Raw genomic sequence first — 12,049 nt, 5'->3', positions numbered from 1 at the left:
GACAATGCTGTTGATTAAAAAGTACTCCATTCCAGGACCTTTTGTTTTCCAAATAATTAATATTATCAATAATTGATAAGTTCCAGTTCGACGGGTTCAAACAGAAAGATTTGAAAGCGGAGAAAACTGTGTATCTTATTATCGGCATGACTTTATCAAATGACAATACTAATACTAAAATAAGGCTTGCGCATAGTTATATACTTTAATTCAGTCACAGACCTGCGATATCACGGGTGTGTTCTAGTATTTATAAGAATCAGACATTATGTGAATTAAAACATTTCATATTCAGTAAAATATGTGTAAAATTGCAATATATGTTTGTAGGAAGTTTCCATGGGGGAGATAATAACTTTTCTTTCAAAAAGTCTTTATTCAAAAGAATATTTTAGGTTATCTCCCCTGAAAATTTATCAATAGCATATTGTTATTTCACATATATTTTACTGAATTTATGATGTTTTATTTAAAATGATATCTGATTCTTATAAATATAGAATACTTTTAGAAAGAAAAACTATATGAAAGCTTAGTTTGGACAATTTAATAGCAATTCAAAATAAACAGTTCCCCTTCAGCATGGAAATGAATATAATATAACTATACAAACTGATAAACTAATTTTTGTCACAACATCATTAAAGTGGAGTTAAAGTCTTATAGGATTGTAAGTATATTTTATTTTATCACCTTGCACTTTCACATTTTGACTGAACAATTTGTTCAAATGTCTGACCAGTTGAACAATTTGATTTTAAAAAACAAATTGCAATTTGGTCAAAATTTTGAATGAGTTGCAATTGGTGGAGAGCAACACTAACAGTCAACTCACTGTAACACAGAAGTGCTGACTACTTGGCTGGTGATACCATCGGGGAATAAAAACTCCAACAGCTATGGAATCCACCCAGTGGTTGTAAATCAACTCATCAGAGATACCAGGATTGAAATTTTGTATATGCGCCTGAGGCAAGTTTCGTCTACAAAAGAGGCTAAACTAAAAAAAAGTAAAACATAAAAATTATAAACTGCTTGTGAAACTGAGTAACACGAACATAAGACGGCAGTAATACACTCACGTTCTTACATCACATTCTAAATAAATGTAGTATGATTGCAAATGATACAACTATCCATAAATTTTTAAATATAGTCGATGAAAGCACCCGTACGGTCTCTCACAATTAAGGAAACTCACACTGTATAGTAGCCGAGTAAAGGCTCTGATATATACTTGCTTTCAGTGGCTGTGAATACTCTTAACACGTATTTTCGTGTAAAATTGATCTGGTGATACATGTTGTGATGTTTTTTGTTTCAAGTTATATATCTCGTATCTTTTTTTTTTATATATACCCGCTTTGATTATGGTTTAGTTTGACTATAGATTTCACTCCTGTTCTCGTACTATGAAAAACAAAATTGTTTTGTAAAGCATATTTCCATTCTCCATTACCGTACATATTTGTTTTCAAGTTAACGGTTGTTTTTCTGAAAATGTTTCACACAACAACCCTTATTTTGTTGGTTTTGTGTTTGCATTGTGTCATGGATCGGATCTGTGTTTGTTCGATGTGTATTCATTTGTTTGTCTTGAAGTGTCTTTTGATAAGGTTAAACCATTTTGGCTGATGTGTTGTGGTGTGTCTTTCTGTGTTGTGGTCATGCACTGTTGTTTAAGGAAAGGGTGAGATATTGGTGTCTTTTAGAACATTTCGACCCGCTGCATTTGCTTGCAACTTTCCTAAGTTAAGAACCCGATATTCAGTGATTGTCGTTTGTTGGTGTGATTCATAAGTGTTCTCGTTTTTCGTTTTTATAGAGATTAGACCGTTGGTTTTCCCGTTTGAATGGTTTTACACTTGTAATTTTTGGGGTCTTTATAAATTGTTATGCGATGTGTTCCAAGGCTTCGTTCTGAAAACCGCACTTTGACTTATAATGGTTTACTTTTCCAAATTATGACTTGGAAGAAGAGTTGTCTCATTGGCACTCATACTTCATCTTTTTTTATCTATTAAACGCAAAAGGAATGAACAATTCCCAAAGGCTTCTGTATCGTTTCTAAATTAACTTGTGAAGAAAGTCCCTGAAATGGTCACATCTCAGTATACAAATTTAGTCACAGATGCCAAAAATGCAAGTCGTATTAAAGATTATAAATTGTGTGAATGCAATGGCTGGGGTCTAAATTGATTGTTGATTAAATAAAAAGAAAAGTGTAGAAAGTCCTGGTTAAAAGCAAAATAAAAAACAAGTGACTTAAACAAAGACTGTACCCAGATTGGCGGAAGACCACTTGTAGAAGACACCAACGAGACATCACACAATATTTTACATCTGCATGACGACTCATCACATTGTTTGGTACAGACGGCGAGATAAACATCGAAGTGTTAAATTTACCTTTTTTTTACATAATGTTTCCAGATGCACAGGGTTTGTATTTATTATTTCATTAGACAAAAAGGGTGATATAAAGTAAGCAATCAATATCTATCATACACCCATCAACCATGAGAAACAAAACAGTAACAAAAATATATAGGATTTAACTGTTTATATTATCCTGATTCCCAAGTTTGAAGAAAGATAACAACAATTTGATCAGACGAAGTATGTTTGGTTTTAATTTGGTTTCAAAATTTTAAAAGACAGATAGAAAGTTGCTTTCAATTAATGCGGTTTTTTTTCTGTGGGGGAAACATTATAACTTGAACATTACTTATTATAAAACTTTAGGTAGGACATTTTAAAGCATAAAAAGAAAAGTTTGGAAACAGGAATCACATCTACACGTATTTCAGACTTCTTATTTGGCCCCAAGGTGGAGGAATTTGATGATTTAATGATTAAATTTATCTGAACGACCAATTAACTCGTGAGTTGGAGGGGGGGTTTGTACTTACTTATGTGAGCAACACAACAGGTGCCACATATTGACCCAAAGTTTTTCTTAAAAGGATTTCATGTTGTATTGGATCTTGTTTTAAATGTTATTTGTGTGTGTTTTTTATATTTCTAATGCCTTTGTTGCTTTTTATGTAAAAGTCTATTTTTTGTCCTTTCACTTTTTAATTTTCATATCAGTCAAGTTTAAGAGTTAGAAGATTTACATGACCAATGAATTAAAAAATTAGGTTGAGTTTATGTTAATCAGTCTATCAGGTTTTCTATATTGTGTTTCTTGTACTTTGTTTGCCAAGCTATTGTTAATGTTTTTTCGACTTATGATAGAAATAATGAGACGTGGTACAAGTGTCAATGAGAAAACTCTCCTTCTAAGTCATAATTGTAGGTCAAAGTACGGTCTTCAAAAAGGACTGGCTCAAACAAAGTAGTAAGCTAAATGGCCCTCAAATGGCAAATGTAATGTGTTAGGGGTAGTTAATGTTCTTTCTCTTTTTTGTTTTTTACTGTATCAAAGTGGTTTTCTTCGACGTTCATATTGATATTTCTCATTGATATTTTTGAAAAGAACATTTCAAGGTCAGTATGGCAGTTTATTGAATATTATTTTATAAGTCAGTACATCTAGTACTTGGGCGAGTACACAATTTTTCAGTTCAATATAATCAAATTATCGAATAAGTGTCAAATAATATTGAGCTGTTCAGATTGGTTTTACTAATATCAAGTTATTTTTATTGAAAAAAAGGTTTAAGATTTTCTATATTAGAAAATGCCTGAACGAAGTCATGAATATGAAAGTTATTATCTATGCGTTTGATTTTGCCATTTGTTTACGCATTTTTTTTTTTTTAATTTCCCTGGAGTTTTTGTTTTTTTGTTTTTTTTTTTAAATCATACAATTATCAAAACAACTGACAACTCAACCCTTTCTGGTATGTCATTGAATTCATAAGCTTGGAGGATCATTCACACAGAAATGAATGCATTTTAACAAGTATTATATACCAAGGGAACCATTTCTAGCATTCATGTGTTTTGGTAGAAATGTCTAGTTTTTATTTCGGCATCCGTAAAGGTAATTAAAGCGGGGATCCTACATAAAAGCCCCAGACAGGGAAATCTTCTTCTTTTATATTTTGTTCTGATTTCATTAAAACAAAGAAAGGATCAAAAGCAAGTATTTACCTAATAAAGGAGAATGTTTTAATAATTTTTAACCTGACTTTGTATTAGATAAAAAACATCTTAATCATATTTTCATACTTTGTAAATCAGTTGAAGCATGGATAGATTTTCAAATCAATTCTTCCTAATTGGTCTACGAGATATAAACATCGTTGAAATAATGTCGCTTTCATAGCATTTTTTGTATATTGTGCATTGCTTTGTAATATAACTTCATAGTAATAAGAAATTATATAAATAAAGTTAATTTAAGATCTTATATACAAAAATATATTGGTGAAAAGGCAAATGTTAACAAAATGGTTTCTTGAATTGTCATTTAAAGGAACCGTAAACTGTATTAAAATAATTGATGTTATTGAAAGTCTTTTTGATGGGCTTATTGAATAAAAATATATTGACTTCTATGTCATTATATTGTATTACAAAATTAATGTTGGTATAGGTACAATGTAATATTATCAAAACATAATTAATCGAGTTATACCGCTTTGCTCACATCAGCTACTTCTATTCATGGTCAATTATTTTAGCAATATTTGATTTTGTTATAGAGTATTCCGTTATAATTTTGTTTCTATGTTCCTGTCGGCGTTGTCTACGTAACATATATCAACAAAATGTGTTTGTCCTTTACCACACGAGTCTGTCACATTAAATTACAGATATATATTTTTTGGTTCATCACATTCACTAATGCATGGTTCGAAGATACATAAAAAAAGTATAAAATAAACACCAAACTCCCTGGCATATTCAAGAAGTGGAGTATATCAATACTTACAAAATTAAACGCTATCAATCAATGAAATCAATGAAATAAGTGAAGAACAACTGCCATATTTCAGACTTTGTATACACTTTATCTGAAAAAAAACCTACTGGTGCTTTCAACCTGGTTTTATACCCAGCACACCCTCCCAAACGTATGAGAGCTGTATAAAGTTCTATTATATTGACAAAATTTGGTGAGTAGCTCAAACAGATATAAAAGTTGACAATTATTGGGTCAAAACACACACATCTTTATAATGAAACATTGTAACACACCTAATGTCTTTAGATGTCTCATTGACAACCATACCACATCTCCTCATTTTTATATCAATCTGAAAAAAAGACGCCAACAAAAACATTGTGATTTTGACAATGATGCAAGCAAAAAATTTTTTTGTCGTTGATCATGCATACCGTATATAGTTTTCACTTTTAGTATATATAAATATAAAAAAGTAAACAATAAAGAAACAACACCGTAAAATCTCCTTGTTTCCGAATGGCAATTCAGGACAGGACAAGTTATGATATCTATATTTGGAAGAAATAATTCTTGAAAGGTCTTCGTTTCCATTAGTCAGTTATCGAATGACCTTGACATCACTTTACGGATTAATTCGAAAAAAGTACTTATCGGATATACAAGACTTTTAAAATGCATTTACCCTACATTAATAAATGCAATAATTTTTCATAATCACATTAAGTTTTAAATTAAAAGTAAAAAAACTGCAGTCAACTTCATTACAATGAACTCTCATCACCATTCTTCACTATGTCTTTCCATTGGTTTTGGTTTTATCTTTTGATTCATACGTTTTGTTGTTTTCTCTGTTCGTCCTTTTTTACCTCTGAAAAAGACAAAATAAAAATTATTTTCAGAAATTATTCGAGTTGAAATATTTCATTTGTAAAGGACTGTTTATTTGATGAAGTAATTAGAATCCAATAAATCTATTCACAAACAAGAATAGGGGTGAGGTCTGGTATTTAGATAGGGTAAGCGTCTCCTGATATTTCTAGTGGTATTTATACATGATACCTTCTATAATATGTAAGAAAGGAAAACACAAATTGTGAGAGGAACTTTTAAATTCATTACTGTAATGAATTTCCTTAAAAATGATTTATTCCGAATTGAGATACACATATATTTTAATATTGAATTATAAACACTTACGTTCCTATAATCCACCGGCAACAACAGCACCATGTCAAAGTTACTGCTAAAGATGCTAAGGCTACAACAGGTATGGCCCATGTTTTTACTACAAATAAGATGTCTTATGACAGACCATTATATTGTTGAAATTATTTGAACTAAGAGTTTTTTCATGTTGTTTCTTTAGAAATAATAACCTTATTGAAAAAATTGCGAAACTTAACGAATAGATTGCTTTGAGCTATATGCGATATAACATATCCGTTTTATTATCAACATTTATCCGCAATTTCATTTTATTATTTATGTTAAGCGAAAAATCTAACAGGATGTAACATGTAAAGTTTTGAAAATTATCATTATTAAAATAGATATGGGAAGTATCATGGACACATTGTAGGATTATCGAGATTCATCGGTTCATTCAAATGTACTTTTAATTTGTCATTCAACAGATATAATAAGATGAGGTATGCGTGCCGATAGATTGCGTGCCGATGAGACAACTCTCCATCCAAGACACAGTTTATAAAAAGCAAACCATTATAGGTTCTAAACACGGAACCTTGGCTCATATGTACACGAAACAGCAAGCTATAAAGGGCCCCAAAACATGACTAGTGTCAAACCATTCAAATGAAAAAAAAAAACAACCCTACATTTATCATCGATACTTGCACAGACAGCATCAAAAACACATTGCTAGATCTTTAAAACATGTGTTTAGTCTCATTGGTGTAGTTCTTCTAGTGCATACGTATACATTATATATGTCGTCGTTAGTGAATATCTATAATGAATAACATGAATGGGGAGTTTGAAAAAGAAATCGAAATCAGATAAGCTATCATGACAGACAAATTGTTGGTTTATCAAGCGTTTTATGCTATAAATATCAGTGTTCATTTTTCTTTATCAAAGTTTTTTTTTTGTTATCAATCAAATTACTCCCCTGAAAATTCATATTAAACAATAATTTCTTTCATCATTTTTAATCTGTTGAAGTGATATGAAGACTTATTATTATCATTTTGCTGCATTTATTATTGTTTACACTGAATCTACACTTAAAACTTCACGATTTGTTAATGTAATACCACAGTTCATTGTTGTTTGTTTTTCAATTGTCTATCACGTGATAGCTAAGTAACAATCACACTAATCTCCCAAGTACAGTATAATATTTATTTTACTTACGCTTGCTACATAGTTTGCCTTCAGAGAAGAGAACACAGTTACATTGAAACCCATCATCTTTATTATGGCAAGTCCCGTACTGACATGGTCCGCTGGCACAATCATCTTTCACTGTATAAAATCAACTTAAGTTAATTCTATTTTTGAATTGGTATTTCTCATAACATGCATTTTCATGAAGTCTTGCGTAAAACATTTTCACAATTTGATATATGATGGCATACTTTTCCCTCTATTTACAAAACGGATTTTTAATAATTGCTATATGTATATTGGTTTTTACACTGTATTATCATTTTCTTCTTATTTGTTTACTTTTAACAATAATTAATTAAGTAATTTTTATTTTTGTTCGATAACATTTCGTCTCCCTCCAGGCAAATTTATATTGCTTGTTTGTAGTTTGTAAGACTATCCTTTGCCTGAAAATCTCTTATATCTCATGTTTATAACCTCGTTTATATATAATAAATGTAAGTGGTTGTGCTTCTCACATGTCATGAAGCACGTTAAAAGCAACTATCGGTCTATCAATCATGAGTCTAGATATACAATACAACATGTAGTCCTTGTAGTAAAACTATATACTGTGATAAGTTAGTAAAATCTTTTAGGACGAATATGGTATTTAAGACTATTTATAACTTGATACTACATATAGAGCTGTGTTAGTTATAAATAATAATGATAATACATAGATGATAATTCAACTTTCAATTGTTTGATTGCGTTTAAATTTGGCAGTTTTTATTGATTTATCCTTTTACAGCTTTTTTCCTTATCCATGTAGTTTAGATAATTTGTTTGCTTGCTTGCTTTGTTTGTATAACTGTTTGCTCAAGCATTTGAATAACGTTTTACAATTGCAATCAATAAATAAGTTGAGCTTCAGCTTTTTATGCTATTGGATGCTTGTGCATACATTTATACCAACAAAGCGAACACGCCAAGCAAACATATAAACTACTTGCATTAGGAAAATAGCTGTAAAGCCTTTGAGTTCGCTATTTTTGTTATACTTGAATTGTGTCACTAATTGATAAACTGTTGTCACAAAAAAAAAGCGATCTGATGGAAAGCGAGATTGCTACTTAATCCAAAGACGTTGGACAACCATTAAGTACATAACAAGGCCTCGAAATAGTCGTCAAACTGATATGCACTGATGGGTATGTAACTTTTTAGAAAAAACTATCGATCTAAAAATATATTACAAGCAGTTTCTACCAAAAAGACTGAAACTCATCAATTGTTATGCCAACGTCGCTGTATAAGCAATACATTTTTTATACCTATGTCTTGCGTTCCACTACTTTCATCGCTCACAGGCAACAATTACCTTTCCCTGTAGCAGTTAACTTTATGGTGGAGTGTGTAGTTGACAAAATCTTAATCGCTGATGTTTTTATTGCTGTCGTCACTTTTGCTAAAGGAAATATATAAACTCACATACGAGTAAACACCAGATTCAGACAACATTGTCTGATAGTATTAAATCACAGTACGTGCATGCTCATGAGACTGAGTAAAATCAGGAAAGTCACAAGTTGTTTTCTTTCTTTTTATGTAACAGTTGATGTTTCTAGTTTATAGAGAAAAAAACCACTCAAATAAATCAATTATGATACATTATCATGATATAGCTTAAAATATAAGATAAGGTCCAATTGGGAGTGAGCTGTCGTATCTGAAATAGCATTGTGAAGGCTCCCGAGACCCAAAACAGTTATAACTTCTAAATCTACTAGTCATTGCGCCACAATAGCCTTACTATTAAAAAATTTCGATAAGAATATTTTATAATAAAGGACTACTCCTGTTTTGGTGCATTTATTATGATATTACTGAAAGTGGTAGAACAAAAGAAGAACAAAATCTTGCATTCCAAGATATTCCCCCCCCCCCTGGCAAAAATGGTTGCTAATCTTAATGGTCTGTCAGTGGTCAAATTTCAAATTTTGTTACTGTCCTTTCTTTAAATGGAAATTTCGAGATCAATATTTTATCCATAAATTAAGATCTAAGATTTTTAATAAATCGTGAGCTTTAGATGATTTCTCCGCCCCAACATAGAAATTCCCTTCTAAGCCCTTGTTCATATTTATGCCAAAGGTTCTCACGACGAGAAAACCCTCTAGCGGCACATGTTCAATGAACATTTTCCAAAAGAAAGCCGTATTTAAGAATAAAAAAAACTCAACTTTGTTGAACTCTGTAATATATACAAATACTCTTGTCATTCTTTGTTAAATCAAAACTCCTACCTTCTCTTACAAAGACATTTGTTAATGTTTATGAAAAATGTATCAAACAAAGCGCCCATTACTACTAACATTTTCATATTTTAAGTCTAAACTCACCAACCGTCACGGATAATATTAGGTACACAATTATCAACTTTCAGTAGGTTTATCACAGTAATGAACAGTGAGAAAATACGTGAAATCTAACGTTTTTATTATATTCACGGACTTGTTTATTTTCTGTATTTGAAATGCGTTTAAAAATACAGTCTAGAAAGTAGTAATATATTTTTTTTAAATTACAAAAGGGTGGATGATAAGTCTCTATAGCATCATTACATATCTTAAAAGTTGAAAACTTTGCTTTGATTGACTTTAATTCTACTGAATGTATATAGTTAAAAAAAATTAAATCAATGTTAAAACCTGCTTCAAATTCTTTTTTCCAAGTCGTTTCCAAATATGAATTTACACTAAAGAAAATTTGTACGTAACAAAGTCAAAATTTTCCTTGAATTTTATCTAAGAAAAGCTGCAACCGTTGTAGCAGAACATAATATTCTAAATTACCCATGCAATATTGACCTTAAATACATTAGGCTAAATATGTACATCCGTTTGGTCATTTAGTTCCTGTAGTTTGTAGATATTCATACAACCTTATCTTTCAATTCTTTGTGTTTGATCGTTACTGATGAAGTTAGATCCAGAAAAAAATACTTCAGACGAACTTAGTTTCTAAAAGTGTTTTTTTTTTATTATTATAGCATTGTAAGGTCTCGGAGTATATACTGATTGTACAAATTAATCATTTAAATGGTTCATATTCCTGTGTTTAAACTGTAACACTTACAATCACAACAAGATCCGCCGAAGCCATGAGGACATATGCACTGGTTTTTATTGATAATAAATGTTCCTCCTCTTTGACATTTCCCACAGGATTTATATTCTGTTGCATTTGCCTCCCACCAACTGAATGGAATGTTACAACCGTTTAAGCATCCTTTCAGTGAATAATATGTAGAAGCATCACAGCATATATACTTCTGTCTTTCCCGTACTCCTCTTCCACATGTAGCATTGCAAGAACGCCATGGCGCCCATTCTTCAACTTCACAATATGGGCTCCCTGTTCCACATGCCTTACACAACTCAAACACAGAGTAACAGAAAATATAAATGCAAGAGCAAATGCGTAGAATATTTTTCATGTTACTCTTTTATTTTCAGATGTTGATTTACTGTTAATTGCCTCCACCAACTTGATTTAAAATGAAAAAGTTAGGTATTATATTTTTTTTTCAATAAACCTATTTTTGACACATCGGCTTTTACGTGTTGCAGTCAAATAGATTGAAAATTCATTACAGTAACGATTTCCTATTGGAATTCCGTGGTACATCGGTGTTATGTGTAAAATAACAGACACATGTATATTTTTCGAATTTCAATGTTCTGATTAAGTTTGTGGACATGTCTTTTCTTTTGACGAAACAGAAATGTTGTTGTTTAAGATAGAAAACAAATCATATAGTCAAGTCCCAATTGACAACACTATAAAAGATAAAAGAAAATAATTGTACTGGATAATTAGGTCTTTCCACCTTTCCGTGGAAAGACCTATTGATTTTGTTCTGATTATTAGGTCTTTCCACCTTTCCGTGGAAAGACCTTTTGATTTTGTTCTGATTATTATTATTTTTTTTTTCTTTTTCTCCCGCCTAATTTTTTTCTTGCGTAGTATTGATGTTTCAAAAGATGTCGCCGAGATATTTGGAATATGATATTTATAGTTTATACGCTTTAAAAATTTACAACGACGTAACAAAATACTTTACGTTGTAAGAGTTATCTCCCCAAACACTGTTTTTCTTGTGGCCACTACTCCTCCGCATCCGTAAAAGATTACGACAAATTTATTTTACCAAATTGCTCATTACATCTTAAGGATTAGGATATTCATTTGGACCGAAGCTTTCCGGAGACTCCATATGAGAGTAACTCCCCCTTTTCCATTTGAATTAAGTGAAATGCATTTCTAAATGGTAAACCATAAGTGATAGAGACCTAGGGTCTTTTGATTTGAGGTCCTTGGTCCAAATAAAATAAAAATTAGGTCAAGGTCAAAGTTCAAGGTCATATTCTAAATTTTGATTTTGGCTTATTTTCCTTATTTTCAAAAACCGTATAAGGTATCAACAAATTATTTTCGCTTAATTGTTAGTTGCGACATGTCGTAACACTTAAATTCTGATTACGAGGAGACCTTGGCAGTAAATGGTTGTTTCCTCCCCTTTTATATTTAGAATAATGAGTAAAGTGATATTACTCATTATCCATACATATTACAGACCTAGGGTCTTTTGATTTGAGGTCCTTAAATTATGACCTTGAAATTGAGGTCAAGGTCACAATCAAATTTGACAATCTAGATTTTGACCTTTGCTCTAAATTCATAATGATACATCATAAAGTCATAGGAATTGACATTTAAACTGAATTTCAATGTTTTTATATCAAAATATATTGTTAGTGGTGGAAAGACCTTCAATTGTTCTCTGAACAA

At 31.0% G+C, this 12,049-nt stretch overlaps 1 protein-coding gene across 1 annotated transcript; it reads right to left on the bottom strand.

The window, feature by feature from the left end:
- Positions 1-5,396: 5,396 nt before the first annotated feature.
- LOC143063724 (uncharacterized) lies at positions 5,397-8,989 on the bottom strand. The gene is made up of 5 exons (XM_076236102.1): positions 8,983-8,989; positions 8,577-8,663; positions 7,238-7,348; positions 6,059-6,146; positions 5,397-5,729 (listed from the first exon to the last, which is right to left on the bottom strand). The coding sequence occupies exons 1-5, from the start codon at positions 8,987-8,989 to the stop codon at positions 5,639-5,641; spliced, it is 384 nt and encodes a 127-aa protein (XP_076092217.1). The 3' UTR covers positions 5,397-5,638.
- Positions 8,990-12,049: the final 3,060 nt, after the last annotated feature.

Source organism: Mytilus galloprovincialis, chromosome 1 (genome assembly GCF_965363235.1).
Source record: "Mytilus galloprovincialis chromosome 1, xbMytGall1.hap1.1, whole genome shotgun sequence".
NCBI classification, from domain to species: Eukaryota; Metazoa; Mollusca; class Bivalvia; order Mytilida; family Mytilidae; genus Mytilus; species Mytilus galloprovincialis.
The sequence above is the reverse complement of the archived record's forward strand: the minus strand, read 5'-3'. Positions and strand labels throughout refer to the sequence as shown.